The following is a 17,115-nucleotide window of genomic DNA, read 5'->3' as shown; positions in this document are numbered from 1 at the left end:
TTGAAGTCGTTAGTCCATGCACATTACCCATACACCTCTCTAAATAAATTAATAAATGAATAAAGAAAGAAAGAAATAGAGAGATAGATAGATCGACTGATCGATAGACAGACAGATAAATAAATAAACAAATATATAAATATATACATTCTACCTCATTAGTCTTACTCATACGGTTATTTCCGTAATAAACCAACGTAAATAATGTTAAGAATGATACGCTACTTAAATGTAACGACACACTACTGAAATCTGTTGTCTTGCCTACTCCGTCTCATGACTAGAGTATATCTTGGGCAGGCACTGACAGCCAGCCCGGGCAGGTTGCGCGAAGACCAGGCCTCGGTTTCAGAAGCATCTTGCCCAGCCTACAAGCATCAGCACCGTATTGATCCAGGAAGGTACGAGCGGTCGCTCCAACTCTCTACCTCACAACGCTGGCATACTCAGAGCATCTAGCAGCATTCCTTACCAGCTGATCACCAACTGGTGAAGGCATTACTCGTGAGGTGATGTATATCATAGAAGCCATTAGCTGCTTAACACGTGCAACTGGAGCAGTTGAAGGAACCATTTCTACATGAAGAATTATAACAAGGAAGACGTATTTTGTGATCAAAGAGAAGCCAACTTATGAGAGATTTTCTACTGATTAATACAATGTTTGTTTACACTGGCAATGGAAGATATGAAAGTTGTGAGGAGTTGGTTCAGGAAGAGAATACAAGCAGTGTCCTGTGCACAGCCCAGCTGTGAATAGACAACATTAAGATATATTGGCCATTTCCAGATAAGCCTTCCGTTGAGCTTGGTGCCACTAAAGGGAGTATTCTGAAGGTTTACAGCCCAACTTCCAGACAATACAAGCCCCTTCTGTTGCTTGCTGGTTCCTGTCATCAAGTGTGTTTATGGCATATACTTCTTGGATAACCTCCTGTCAGGTGTGGTGATTGCGACAAATATCAAACTTTAACACCCACCCGCCGTCTTCCTGTCCGGATTCGATGTTTGCGAAAATGATACTCCGGCAGTGGGACGTGTTGAGAGTTGTATCAAATGCTTAACATTTGCTTAATGTGTGGAATATGAGACACGTTAAAGGGATTTAAGCAATTAAGGAATATCATCATCGGTGTGTGAAACAAAGGCGAGTATAATCTAACAGTTCTCCGGTAGGAGTCCGTGTGAGGTATGCTGCTGGCTTCCTCAGCCCCGGTCTGTCCGTCTCCTCCTGCTCAGTATGATGGGTATGTAGATTTCAAAGGATACAGTGTAACTGGATTTAAAGAAGAATCTAAATACCATTCTCCATGATGAATGTGGGCAAGGCCGTGTAATCGGATTAACCATCTCTGTTTATAAATGGTAGCTAGAGTACCTGATTGGCATAGGGACGTGACGACTAGAGCAGCGATGGTGAATGACACAAACAAACACATGTTCAATCCTGAACACTCAAAACCCGTCTGGAGCTTCTACGTCATCTGGGGACTTTCCATCCCGATGGTGTCAGTGACGTTTATGACGTTGATGGCCAACGGAACGGTTCTGTTGATGTTTATCTTAACACGAGTGCTGCGAAAGTGTAAAAATATATACATTGCTAGCCTTGCCATGGCGGATTTTTTAATCGGGTGCACCATGCCCATCGCGATGCTTCAAGATCTGAATCCAAACTGGGCTCTTGTGGGCTGTGCTTGTAAACTTAGTCTTACTTTTCGCCATTCCTTATTGTACGTGTCCCTACTTAGTATTCTCCTTATCAGCATTGATAGATGGTGGTCCATCCACTATCCATTCTCCTACAGAGTACGACAAAGTCGCAGACTGGCTCTTGGTATTGTCTGTCTGTGTTGGTTTCTCAGTTTGGCGATACACATTCCACCCATTGTGCTCTGGGATCTTATTGCAGATATTGACACAAATTCAACATCGTCAACGTCATATACTTGTGATGTACCGTACAGGAGACATTTTGCATTTACATTAACTGCCTCGGCTGTGGAGTACCTGGTCCCAGTGATGGTGTTGTGGGGACTGAACTGTAGCATTTATTTTAAAATCAGCAGGAGGAAAAGTATGAAAATTCGACGATCTCTCAGCGCATCTGACACATTCATTCTCACATATCGAAAATCATCATCAGAGTCTGACTGTACAACTAACCCTTCTGACGAAAGTGCTGATCTGTTTCCCAACAGTTTCTCTCGACTTGATATTAGACGCACGTCTCTAATCATGAATTCGACCAGGCGTCACAGCCTTGCAAACTACCTGACACCTGCCAGAGCATCATCTGCACCTGCTCAGTACTCCAGGATGAGTGTAAAACGACGTGTGTCCTTTGACACTCTGATGGGTCAAACGGCCTACAGACCTAGTGCTATCAGGAAGTCCTCCATGTGTGGAACGGGGCTGAGAAGCAGTTCAGTCATCAGGAAACAAAGTGACGACCTTGTGAGGGACCTACTGGTAAAACAGGACAAGAAGGCAGCATGTTCCCTCGGCATGCTGGTGCTTGTGTTTACATTGTGTTGGACCCCCTACATGGTGAGCAGTGTCGTGTATGCCAAGTGTGACACGTGTCTTGCGTCCTGGGTTCGAACTGTTGCGTTTTGGGTGCTTATGGCCAACTCGGCTATCAACCCTTTCTTATACGGACTTCTCAATGCAGAGTTCAGGAAGGTGCTCAGACAATGGTTCTTTTGCCCCAAAACAAGGAAATACAGGCTGAAAGAAGCTTTGTTATACTGGAACCTTCAGCAAGGAATGGACTCGGAGGGGGTTCGGGACAACGGATTCTTTCCAGCGGTGCGTGAATAGTGCAACAAAAGTTCAGACATGACCTGAAAGTGCCGTGACGTGTATGGAAGATCACGTTTACATGTATTCCAAAGAGAACAGATTTTGTCTTTAATTACGCTTACCTGGTGATAAACCTGTGATGGATGATGTCCCAAGTATGTCTCACCTCTTTCATCATGTCTCGGACTGTGATCCTGTTGTTCCATGTGATTCCTGTTCCACACAAATCATCTGTACTTGTTGTGAGCCTACCAACACTGCCACAGCGGACACCAACACTTTACATGTGTGTTCTAGGTGTATATTGTGGACACTCTCAGTGTTTACAGGGGAACGTTCTTCCGGTGATAAGATGCTAGCACTGCATATCTCACTGGCAATCCATGTGGTCCAGAGACTCTGTATTGTGATAGCTGTTTCACCAGTCCTGGTCTGTATGTCTTTCACTATACAAGAGTCAAATTCTAATCATGTTTATATTATACATGTGACTTGAGCTCATAGTTGTCAAAATTTTGTATGTTTTATTTTTCGAATTGACGTTGTCTATTTGTTATACATTTGCAGTAAAATTACAGTAAGATGTATATTATGCTAATTGTTATTCATATAAAAGAAAGTGCCACTGATTACCTTTGTTCCGCCGTTGTCTGTTTCCTCGCACACTCATATCACCTTGCTAACCTTGCTATCATTAATTCATGCAATACAAGCCCATCGAGTGAGATGTTATCGGTGATACACCGAAACTTACCCATCTGTCGAATATAATTATGAAAAAACCCAAAGTGTAAGTAGAACGTTGTACACTATCGTCGCTAAATCTGTTCTGAAGGAGATCGCTTTAAGAAAATGTCGTGTTTGTTTAAGCCGTTATCGTCAAGTTCGTTATCTCTGAACTTAAAAAACCTCGTCTCAGACCAACATTTCAGTATTATGTCGCTTAAATATATGTACTTAGAAAAGGTGTAAGCGCCACTCCTGCTTTCATAGTTTCGTGTCTGTACTTCCTGTAAAGATACGGGTTAAAATGGATCTTCTGCAAGCCTTACTGCACGTAAAAGGTGACTGTGGTCAGCCCGAATGGATGCACATCATCGTATCCCAAGAACGTAGGTGTGTGCTTATGATGTCAATCACCGGATTATCTTGTCCAAACTGGTGCATGCGCAAACTGCAAGGTTGTAATTGCGATACGGTGTTAACAAAAGAAGAGACTAAAAATAGATGTATCCGAACTTGTGTACAACTGGAAGCCAGTATGTATTCTATTTATGAAATCATGTCAGGTTGATGTTAATGGCTGACATTTGTCATTGTATATTTCTGGAAATTGACGCAGTCACTCAGTCACATCCCCCATGCAGCTGTGGAAGAGATACAATTTACGTTGTGGAATATCTATTGCCAAGGTAATTTACAAGACATGCCATTCGACGATTACTTCAGTTTCTGTATTGCACACGCTGTATGTTAGGTAAACAATATAAAATGTGTTACGCTGACTAGCCACTTTTTACAGACATATTCATTAAACCTTACCAAAGAGAGGTACACAAATCCTACCAAAGAGTGGTACACGACAGAACATTGGAAACTGATCCTGTTTTAGTAGTGGGTGTAACTGCTTGTATTCTTTGTGCAAGAACTGACAACAGAGAGCTGTTCATCGGCACATACTGGTTGTATGGGTGGGGAGCTGGTAACACATTATTGAGACTGAAAATTGAAAATGCTTACCAGTATATAGACAGTATGTCGATTGACTGATCTAATGCTATTCACGAAAGACTGACCAAATGACCTCGAACGAGTCAGTACGGTCTTAAAATAGCAATATTTCATACATCGTAATGATGCGGGGAATCGAACACGAGTGTCCAGTGTGACGAGCGCAGGCTATAATTACTAGGCTGCCCCACCCGAATGCAGGTGTAACGCGCATTGCTATAATGGGTTTTACTTTCGTTTACTTACTGGTGAAGCTGTTCCAGCACTTACGTATATTGCATTCCCAAACTGGATTTTTTTCAAACGTATTCAAACATAAATCAAATTTATTGAGCGCAAAAAGGTTGCAAGCGCTCCACGATAATAAGGAATCACTGTTGAAAGCGGAGTATTCATACACACCTAAACTTCAAAGTGAACAACAACTGAAAATGTTATTTAAACGAAATCTTCAAATAAGACACTTTTTTTTTCGAAACTTCGATTTGTGTTTCGATATGTGTCCAAGCCAGAAATCTACACGTCCAGGGTACTAATCTGACTATATCATGAGAATATGACAAAGTGAGCGACGGTTGTCTGTAGTCAGACAGACTGTGAGGGATGTGGATGGATGGACCCTCTGCACAGGACACCTATATGAACAAACTAACCCCCTAGAGAGATAGTGCATATCAAGGAGGTCGTCAGTAAACATTGCCGTGATACGACATTTACTCTGAAAGGACGTGAATAGCTTATGGTATGATATCACTGTGATTGCGGTGCCCTTGTTAACCAAACCCCAGGTACATGTGGAACTGGACAACTACTACAAGTGCTTACAAGGTACTATTACACCATACATTTGATTGGCTTAGCTGTGATTGATTGCAACACCTGGAGTCCAGACTCTCACTACAATTTGCTTGTACGCTCAATTGAATTTGCTTTGTCAAATAAACATGACTGATTACTTTCTGGAAATGACTCTGGATATAAGCCTTGATAAGTTCTCAAACATTTTGCCTGTACTAGTCTCTGCTGTAAATGTTACGCAGGTCAAAGTTGGGAACGAACAATATTTTGAAGTCCCTTGTCCAGCTCTGAGTGAGTGAGTGAAACTGTTTAAAGCCGCAATCTCTCGAGAGGTCAACTAGTTACAGTTTTAGTAGGGTGGGTGTTGTGGATACAGCGTTGGCCAGGACATCGTGGATGCATCGTTGGCCAGGACGTTGTAGGTACAGTGTTGGCCAGGACGTCGTGGATACAGCGTTGGCCATGACGTCCTAGATACAGCGTTGACCAGGACGTCCTAGATACGTCGTTAGCCAGGACGTGGTGGATACAGTGTTGGCCAGGACGTCGTGGATACATCGTTGGCCAGGACGTCGTGGATACATCGTTGGCCAGGACGTCCTAGATACGTCGTTGGCCAGGACGTGGTGGATACAGTGTTGGCCAGGACGTCGTGGATACATCGTTGGCCATGACGTCCTAGATACAGTGTTGGCCAGGACGTGGTGGATACAGTGTTGGCCAGGACGTCGTGGATACAGCGTTGGCCATGACGTCCTAGATACAGTGTTGACCAGGACGTCCTAGATACGTCGTTGGCCAGGACGTGGTGGATACAGTGTTGGCCAGGACGTCGTGGATACATCGTTGGCCAGGACGTCCTAGATACATCGTTGACCAGGACGTCCTAGATACGTCGTTGGCCAGGACGTGGTGGATACAGTGTTGGCCAGGACGTCGTGGATACATCGTTGGCCAGGACGTTGTAGGTACAGCGTTGACGAGGACGTCCTAGATACGTCGTTGGCCAGGACGTCCTAGATACATCGTTGGCCAGGACGTCCTAGATACGTCGTTGGCCAGGACGTGGTGGATACAGTGTTGGCCAGGACGTCGTGGATACATCGTTGGCCAGGACGTTGTAGGTAGAGCGTTGACGAGGACGTCCTAGATACATCGTTGGCCAGGACGTCGTGGATACAGCGTTGGCCAGGACGTCCTAGATACGTCGTTGACGAGGACGTCCTAGATACATCGTTGACCAGGACGTGGTGGATACAGTGTTGGCCAGGACGTCGTGGATACATCGTTGACGAGGACGTCCTAGATACATCGTTGACGAGGACGTCCTAGATACATCGTTGACCAGGACGTGGTGGATACAGTGTTGGCCAGGACGTCGTGGATACATCGTTGGCCAGGACGTTGTAGGTAGAGCGTTGACGAGGACGTCCTAGATACATCGTTGGCCAGGACGTCGTGGATACAGCGTTGGCCAGGACGTCCTAGATACGTCGTTGACGAGGACGTCCTAGATACATCGTTGACCAGGACGTGGTGGATACAGTGTTGGCCAGGACGTCGTGGATACATCGTTGGCCAGGACGTTGTAGGTAGAGCGTTGACGAGGACGTCCTAGATACATCGTTGGCCAGGACGTCGTGGATACAGCGTTGGCCAGGACGTCCTAGATACGTCGTTGACGAGGACGTCCTAGATACATCGTTGACCAGGACGTGGTGGATACAGTGTTGGCCAGGACGTCGTGGATACATCGTTGACGAGGACGTCCTAGATACATCGTTGACGAGGACGTCCTAGATACATCGTTGACCAGGACGTGGTGGATACAGTGTTGGCCAGGACGTCGTGGATACATCGTTGGCCAGGACGTTGTAGGTAGAGCGTTGACGAGGACGTCCTAGATACATCGTTGGCCAGGACGTCGTGGATACAGCGTTGGCCAGGACGTCCTAGATACGTCGTTGGCCATGACGTCCTAGAAACGTCGTTGGCCAGGACGTCGTGGATACATCGTTGGCCATGACGTCGTGGATACATCGTTGGTGATGACGTCGTGGATACATTGTTGGCCATGACGTCGTGGATACAGTGTTGGCCAGGACGTTGTAGGTACAGCGTTGGCCAGGACGTCGTGGATACATCGTTGGCCATGACGTCGTAGATACATCGTTGGCCATGACGTCGTGGATACAGCGTTGGCCAGGACGTCGTGGATACATCGTTGGCCATGACGTCGTGGATACATCGTTGGCCATGACGTCGTAGATATATCGTTGGACACTACGTGGTGGATACAGCGATGGCCGTGACGTCGTGGATACAGCGTTGGCCAGGACGTCGTGGATACAGCGTAGAAAAACGGATTTTTAATGTTATCATATGAGGTCGGCTGAACTGAAAAGCGAAATAGGAGGCTGCTCAGCAACAGTCACCTTGTAGAAGTACCAGGTTGTTTACTGATTCCGAGCTAATGATGGGCTCAACCAGCTTAATCAGCTGAACCCATTTGTTGCATTTACTTACTTTGCTCTTAATAATATATGAACAAGCAAACAAATAAAAATCCATCTAACCGTTTCTACCGTTTTCCAAGAATAACTAAACCCGTCTAAATCCAAATCAGATGCTGGCAGCAAATGATACTACACCCTTTCCATGGTATTTCTACATCATAGGCCAACATCTGAATCTGCTTAAATATATGTGCTGTGAATAACGGCAGATACATAATCATCATATGCCGTGCATGTTGCATATATCTATGCGCGTATGAACGTTAAATGAATAGCCCTTCAAAATACATCCATACAATTATCAGCACTTGGACAAGATGAAAAATCGAAATCATTTGAGAAATGTGATAAACAGGTTTTTCGTAACGTTATCTTTTGTTTGGGTAGAAGCGACAATCACTGCCAGTTACCGCAAGGAACAGTGCACATACATATTGGGGACACCTGAAACATCTAAAACAACCATATTTTTCCAATAGTATTCTCACATTTTTCAGGTTAAGATGCAGGCTTAATATAATCGAGAGTCCAAACTGTCAATATCTGGCGGCCTTCACTTCGAGACTCGCTCCTAGCTGTGTGGAGGAGAGAATTATTGAATCTGCCGATATATTCGCCATGACTGTCATAGATGTGTGTGTTTCTCAGTTTCTGAATCCAGGCTGCCAGTTAGTGTATATGTCAGAATGCAATGAGCAGGGTTATCTGATACTACATAACAGAGATGATTGTCATATAATGTGTACATTACATCCTCTTGATCGTGATGTTCGTTTCGTTATGGGAGTACGTTAGTGTGAGACCAGAATGACTGAAGATATTAGCTTGAACGTTAGGACAAGTGTATTAGGCCACTGGACTTGTCACCTGTTTAGTCAAAAGCTCTAACTGATTACAGTGCATCACATGGTTGGGCCCTTACAGTCACTATTGATTACAGAGCATCAGACGGTTGAGCTCGCATAGTCACCATTGATTACAGACCATCAGATGATTGAGCACTAAGTGATCATCAATTACAGAACCATTGTTTGGTTGAACGCTTAATCATCATTTATCATAGATCATCACATGGGTGAGCCTTGCTCATCATCGATTACAGAACATCATATGGTTCTGTCTTGCTCACCATTGATTACAGAACATCACATGGTTGAGTCGTAGGTTTTCTCTTATCCTTTTCTCTTATTGTTGAGCCCATCAGTCGCCTTTGCTTTCAGAACCTCACACGGTTTTGGCCCGTTAACATCGTTCATTACAGAACTCCACGTGGTTGAGCCTTCATATCCATGATTGATTTACAGAGTCTCACACGGTTTGGCCCGTTGACATCCTTGATTACAGGGCGTCACACAGCTGGGTTCTAAGCCATCGCTGGTACTTTTAAGCCACAAACGTGTCTTTGGAATTGCAATGAAGAGGTGGAACAGTCCACCAATTGGAACGTGAAGCTGGACCATACATACCTCAATAGCTCTATCACAGGGAGGACACCTCCTGTCGACATGCACAGTGGAATTTCCAGAGCATGTAATGCGAGATACCCTGTTACGTAACATCCCCGGGGGATACTGTGGATGATGTCAATCCCTCCTGAAGTGAAGGTTGCTATAGTTGCTGCCGTCACTCACAGTATACAGCCAGCATCTCCACCTAATGCAAGGCTCTCACTGAGTCAATGCGTCAATATTTGTCTTTGTCAGAGTGGGAATGCCGCTCTCTAATGTGTTTGTAATCGTTGGTGTGCGTGTGAATGTACATTAAGTGGCAGGCAGCATGTTTGACTGGTTATCGAGGCTCAGTGAAGTAACTATTTGTTCGTAGGATGCTCTACAGACAGAGCTCAGTCAGTGCAATACTCGCCTTGGGCGGAACATTCAGTGTCTATTCAATTTGCTAGAAAGTTTGAGAGGTTAAAATTTGGTATTTATACATCGGATCAATAATAAAGGAAGGTATCCCGGGCCCCTTTGTATCCTTCTTAGTGGTTTTCAGGGCCCTACAGGACATTGCAGCTTACAAATCTCGGCGTACCGCACATTACAGCTTACGAATCTCGGCGTACCGCACATTACAGCTTACGAATCTCGGTGTACCGCACATTACAGCTTACGAATCTCGGCGTACCGCACATTACAGCCTACAAATCTCAGATTACCGCACATTGCAGCTTACAGATCTCGGCGTACCGCACATTACAGTTTACAAATCTCAGAGTGCCGCACATTACAGCTTCTAGACCTCGATGTACTGCACATTACAGCTTATAGATCTCAGTGTACTGCACATTACAGCTTACAGATCTCGGTGTACCGCATGTTACAGTTTACAAATCTCAGAGTACCGCACATTACAGCTTCTAGACCTCGATGTACGGCACATTACAGCTTATAGATCTCAGTGTACTGCACATTATAGCTTACAGATCTCGGTGTACCGCACATTACAGATTACATATCTCGGTGTACTGCAAATTACAGCTTACAGATCTAAGTGTACCGCACATTACAGCTAATAGATCTCGGTGTACTTCGCATACAGTGCAACTAAATCTTACTCAGCGCACTTCATATTATACATGTAGCGTAAGGGCACAGATTTCCGGAATATTGGAATATTGAAATATTTTTATGCATTCATTATCGTTATTATGTTATAACCAGAACCTTTCTGGAACCCATCTAAATATATAAATGTAAACAATAAACACTTCCGAGAGGAGAATATTGTCTAATGTAAAAAGTCCTGCCATTGGCGAAGTAAACTATTTACAACATCCGTAAGAACCTATTTGCGTTGGGATGTGCTTTTAATATATTTAGATGCTATCATGAATGTTTTGCGCCTTTGCTTACATACTCGTCATATTAGCCTCGAGTTTTCCTGTATTAACCCTAAATAGCATCCCCACGTGTAGGGACTTAAAGGAACATGGCGGTATCGTTAATCACAGCGTTATTAGCAATATCACAAAGGCAAACAAGATCAATATCGTCACAACAACGTATCAGACGCCCACTTCTAATATCTAGATCCCACACCAACACAAACATGCCCGTGTGGGGCCATCAGTTAGCCATCCTGCATGCATAACATGGGAATTGCCTACAACGTCAAGAATACTGCAGTGGAGAGAAGACTCGCCTCGGGCGCTGTGAACATCAAACACTCAGCACCCTTCAACCCCAATCTCCCAATCCCAGATGGGGATGATAGCAAAACGGCATTGTCTGTACAGCATTGCTTACATTCCATCTGTTTTAGTGATACCGCTCCTCCTCGCCATGTTGGCGTTAACCGATCTCCCCCTCCCGAGGTCCCTCCCACGCGGAGAGCAGGTTACAGCTGCTGAATGGGCCGGTGGTACCAAACATTCGGTGCCTGTAACTGACTCTCCAAGGTGTGATATGCGTTGCAATACTTTCCCGCATGAGTGTAATATCCCTTTAGTTTGTGCAACATGGGATTCACTTTCTGGATTCAGAGTCAAGGGATTCGTGCCACAGAGAGAATTTGTTCATACACATCCTTTGGTATTAAACCAGTATGTGTGTGACGGTGATGTTTTCGTAAGCTATCAAACTCCTTTAATCTTCCTAATTTCGCTGCATATAGATGAAAGCCAGAGTTGGTTGTTTTCGTCCATGCCTGGTATTAGTAGAAGCAAAGGATATATTATTAGTCCGATATTCAAACAGGAGTTCTTTGAATAACAACACAATAATGGCAAAATGAAATCTATATTTTCCGAAATGATCTAATACTTATCGAATACCGAAATTCTCCCCAGGTGCGTCAAGGCTACCAAAGGCGAGGAAATAACTTGCTCTTAAGAAAAAGTCTTACTTCGGCAAGAGCATGTGTATATGAATCACTATCAACTGGTCAGCCTCTAGTCCGCACGCTTCCTGAATAAATACTGAAAAAGTCATTGGATGGATGAACTGATTGGAATGGTGACTCACGTGTTAGCTATAGTCCACCAGGATGGATCACAACAAATGTTAAGTGAGTGAATCAAATATTTCTGGTCAGCTACACTCACGCTAAGTCTCTGAATATAACTCCAGAAAGTAGGGGATATTCCATTTTGATAGTAAGCGTCACTGCATGTAATAAGGCTTACTTCACAGGGGGCTTCGGCATTGCAGGAAGGGTTGATTAAAGTGTGTTGATTAAAGTGAGTGTGTGAGTTCCAGCTATATGACGGCAGTCTGTAAATAACTGAGTGTCACCCAGATAATCCAGTGATCAACAGTATGAACATCGATCAACATCCCATCGACTGGGACCCGATGACGTGTCAACCAATCCGATCCCGTTATTACGACAGGCATGGGCTAGCTACTGCAGATGAATATGCTAACTCGGATGTTCACTGGTGGTCTGGTTTGAAGGGAAAGTAACGCCGCTCATTGACTGTGAGACAGGCAGACTGGGTGATACCTGGTGATACCGCCACACACATGCACATGCACGTCAGTTGTTCAACAGTGGAACTTGTGGTTTAAAACATGGAAGAGTATGAAAGGCGCGGTGCTATTGAAGTGTTCGTTAAAGCAGCATGCTCTTTTGAGCATCAAAAGTCTGTAAATGGAGTATGGCGTCACTCGAGTACACTAAACACAGGTAATAGATTTTCAGTGAGTCAATGTAATTATCCTTGTCATAAGATTAGAACCTAACTATGAAACAGGTGCGGCTGTCCCACGGATTTCCTTAGTCTTTAGTTCAGGTGGACAGAGGGGCAAGAAGATGTCTATTGAGCGAAACGATTATAAATACATTGTGGCGTTTGCATTTGGTATCGTCTGTGACGGACAGCGACTTGTCCAGCTTTCGTCAAATTTTAATCATGTATGATACCTATTTCGGGGATATTCTCTTGTTCTATTTTGACATGTTTATATGTTATCTGTGGCAGCCATCCCAGTACATATGTTTAATGTAATTCAGTCAGACTTTGAACTAACTTTGGACCGATTTTGGATTGGCTTCATCGACGACACTGGTGGTTTGATTACAGGGTTTTGCCCTTTTGTACCAACCACGACATTTAAATTAACAGAGCACAAACACATGGACATTCAACAAGATCATCTTCTCTTTGGCCGCTTTTTGGCCCATGCCTCAACAGCAGCTACACAATCCCAACGTCCGCAGAAGACATTCCGGTTCATAATTGAATAACTGAAGAACAGTAATTGAGACGTCACCTGCGACTGTCTGACCAACATGTTGGCTGTCTTCTGATTGGTCTTGGCAGCTAAAGTGCTGGAGTTTATACCATGAGCCGCCACTTCCGCGTTCTGCAACACTTTCCTGACAATTTGGATAAAGTCGAACAGAAGCGTAGGTTAAACAACCAATCTTTAAATAAACATTAAGAATCTGTTTTATCGGTTTTGCCAAGGAAGGTTGTTCGTTGTGAAGATCCTTGAGCCGCGTCCTTAAATGTTTATGATCGTGGGTTGTGTTTCTGGGTTTTGAGTACCGTACACCTAGGTTCCAGCGAAGAGGTAAGCGTTACTTGAGACATGCATCATTTGAGGCGTTCTGCCACATCACGTTTACACACAATAAGAAATTGAAACATTGTTCTGAGTGTCGTGAAGCGGAACCCATTAACACATACCTGGTACTCAAGAACTCTTCCAATGAGCTGATCATTCATTCAATAATTCAGTTTCAGTTTGATCCATCTAGTGTTTGGAAAATACGGTAGCTCATTTAGTGGCCTTTTATGAATAACATAAGCATTCCTACGAAGTTGGAATATACACAGTCACGCTTCAGAGAAATCTACCTGGTCTGAGAACTAGTGACAGAGGTACACGGTAAAGGCGCTGTCAATGGGATTGTGTTTGTTGATGCCGGTGATCAGATCATGTCTAATATTTCAACCTAGAATGACCTAGACTTCAACCTAGAAGTAAAGAATGTCAGTGTGAAAAATACAGTCTTGAATATCCTCAGAAACAAATTCCGTTTGGTGTGAAAGGAAAAGCATTTGTGAAAATTAATGAAGGGATCACTAACAATCAATGATGACACCAGGTGCTCGCAAAAGGGGTAAAAGACAGAATAACGAAACACTACACAGAGACTTCAGGCGCCTTATGCTATTCATATGTTTAGATTTGTGCCCTTAAAGCAAAACAAACAGGCAATACAGGTTAATTGTACGGTTTAAAGGTGCTAATTTCGCAGACACATATACACGGTGATAGAATTACACCAGACTCACGGTAATGAGATGTCCATAACATGTGGTATTTACTAAAAAACACCTCAAAACTAAAGGAACTCACGTCAATACCTGCCTGACCTTTTGTCGCAATTAACGAAGTCTACTAAAAATCGATGAGGCATGAGACATACATATGCAACACCGGCTCCTTTCATCCATCCGCGAGAACGTGCTATTTGTGAACATTATTCACGACTGTCTTTCGACAAAGCCGTTTTTCAAAATGCAAAGAAATATTTAGGAAAGTCTGTTGTAACTGTTTTTTTCTGTGTTTTTTTGTTGTTGTTGTTGTTTTTAAAAACTGTTCAAATTGACTCTGTAGTGGATGATGATGGCGGGATCTGTGTGACTGTGATTGGAGCGTCCAGTGGAAGAGGGTAAGATAGAGGTGGTTCAACGCCCGGAGTAACATACCAAAAAACGTAAGAAGGTTCGTGCTGGCTAGCGTGTGGTATTGACAATACAATGTATCACTAGGGTAGTTTATACCAACAGCATCTGTGCTCGCAGCGCGAGGAAGACATATGTCTCATTCTGCAGTACCAGCTACGCCTCTCATCTACCCCATTTCGCTCCAATGTTTTGAATGAAACGGGACGTGAGATAAAACAGATCAATGGAAGAGGTACATTCACCATGTAGTAAGGATTCCAGTGTCCAGCGTGATTAAGATAATGTATTGTATTGCATTTGACCGGGCAGAAATTTACTACACGTCCTCCGAACATTGTTCCTTCTTCTCCGTTTGGTAGAAGAAGACTAGAAATGTCTAATGAATTACCTTCAATGTGCGGAGACATCGGGCGATAAAGGGCACTCCGCGCACATGCATCAACCACGATAAATCATATGGCAAACATGACGTATTAACTCTCCGTACGAGAAGGTCTGTTTGCTGGTCGTGACTCATACGTCACGTCTCCTGCATGGAAAGGAATACGTTTGGGAGTTGTTGGATGTCCAGTTGTTGGCCACAGGGGCGTTGATTGTTAACGCATTGCTGGCATTGCGAAGAGCGGCTTATGGTGTTACGGCAATGAAATGTATTTGTTTTTGTAAGCAATCTTTGGGTGTGTAAACCTGAAATAACATTGCCGAAGTCAGGAAGGTAATATCAAGGATTATGTATGTCCATGTCTTTGATTTTATACCTGAATGCTTTGGCACTGGACCTAGCTCCATGAAGCATGTGTCTGCTACTCAAATTATTCTTGTGTTTATGAATCTCATTATCGTAATTTAAACAGTGATGATACCTGGTGTTTGCCAAAAGACGTTCGCTGTCAATTGAGTGTATGAGTTTATTTTTACGCCGCACTCAGTGATATTCCAGCTATATGGCGGCGGTCTGTAAATAAACAAGTTCGGACCAGACAACCCAGTGATCAACGGCATGAACATCGATCTACGCAACTGGGATACGATGACATGTGTCAGCCAAATCAACGAGCCTGACCACTCGATCCCGTTAGTCGCCTCTTACAACAAACATGGGTTACTGAAGATCCATTCTAACCTGGATCTAGCGCTTAAAGCGTTTGCTGGTCACGCCGGAGTACGATTCCAAATAAGGGTGCAATATGTGACGCTCATTTCTGGTGTCCCTGCCGTGATATTGCTGGAAAATTGCTAAAAGCGTAAAACCTAAGTCACTCACTGACATGTGTATTGTCTACCGAAATAATCCTTTTGAGAATTTTGGTTTCCATGTTACGTTTATAGAAACCCGTGTACTTGCCTCCTAACAGCACTGGTGACCGAATTACAAACCAAACATAACACTCAGTCACATGATGAATCAGTACATGACCCATCTCCCCCCTACCATACACCAACACTCTGGTTGGGGCGTCCTAACCATCACGTGAAACACACCCTTCGTAGCACCTATCTTGCGCTTTCGGAAAACTATTATCCTAATGACTTTTAACTGCCAGTGTTCCACCGACCTTTGGTATTGCGAAGCTTCCATCTCTCAGAAACGCATGCAGGTATAAACACAGAGGATATTTCTAGGCAGTGGAATTTCACGGCTCGTATATTTGCTCACCACTTGAGCATCTTGCATGTGGTTGGAAGCAAGAAGCTGATTTACTATATTTTCTCGACACTGGCAGTGTTCTGTGATAATTGTTGCAACTGTTAAAGGTGAACGAATTACAACATGGCGTTACTGAGGTGCTGACAAGGACCATAGGTTCAGGGACCTGTTAACGAGTAAACACATCTGTGAAGGACAGCACAAAGTGTGAGTGTTTGTAAACAACACAACACAAAAACATCATGGGTTGTAGTTATAGATATATATCTAACAAAGACATATTGTGATGGAGTATTTACATTTCTAATTTTACACTTACGACAAGGCGTCAGCGGCAAGATTCATATAACTATCCTTTCGAGAACACCTGGTGTCATCACTGATTTCCATTCAGCCTTTGATCGAAGTACCCTCAATATTTTGACTTTTCCTTTTGCTATGTCTGTGTCATTCATGATTATACCTTACTTCCAGTCATCTGCAGTCGCTTGCGATGACAGACGACACTGCGAAGGTCCATTTACGTACTATTTTGTACTGAAATGAGTAATGATAGGTTCAGCTAACTAGAAACATCGAGATTGACTTCTCTGATAGGAAACATGAGACTAAGCCATCGCTTTAGGCAGTTGTGTGATGCTGACTTCTCATATTGCATATTATGTGGGAATCCAGCAAATTCTGAACGTGTCATGTTGTAAGATATAAATTGTGTGCCTCCATCGGCGATGTGATGCTCACTACACTATATCTTTTCATTGATGTTACAATGTCTGTGTATTAAACAAGCACCTGCGATTGGCGCTGATATACCTGTAGTTGTACTGGTGTCACAATGTCTGTGTATTACACAAGCACCCACATTGTGTTTTTCTACTTATGGAAGGTTTACCTGTACATACAGGAGCTACGGGGAGAGGGGATGCATTTGCCATGGGAATGTAGCGAGAAGAGTCTGACAATCTATAACAACA

The 17,115-nt window shown here is 43.7% G+C and overlaps 2 protein-coding genes across 2 annotated transcripts in view; one reads left to right on the top strand and one right to left on the bottom strand.

Moving 5' to 3' along the window:
- Window positions 1–17,115, bottom strand: part of LOC137258492 (RNA-binding protein 39-like) — a 378,418-nt gene that overhangs the window by 170,308 nt on the left and 190,995 nt on the right. The window lies entirely within an intron of this gene.
- LOC137258222 (tyramine receptor Ser-2-like) lies at window positions 416–3,429 on the top strand. Its single transcript, XM_067795814.1, has one exon. The coding sequence runs from the start codon at window positions 1,363–1,365 to the stop codon at window positions 2,821–2,823; it is 1,461 nt and encodes a 486-aa protein (XP_067651915.1). The 5' UTR covers window positions 416–1,362; the 3' UTR covers window positions 2,824–3,429.

Source organism: Haliotis asinina, chromosome 12 (assembly GCF_037392515.1).
Source record: "Haliotis asinina isolate JCU_RB_2024 chromosome 12, JCU_Hal_asi_v2, whole genome shotgun sequence".
Lineage (NCBI taxonomy): Eukaryota > Metazoa > Mollusca > Gastropoda > Lepetellida > Haliotidae > Haliotis > Haliotis asinina.
This window is presented reverse-complemented; position numbering and strand designations above follow the sequence as displayed.

What these genes read in the sequence shown, in the direction of transcription:
- LOC137258222 (XM_067795814.1), top strand. Translation starts at nt 1,363, where the DNA reads ATGGTAGCTAGAGTACCTGATTGGCATAGGGACGTGACGACTAGAGCA.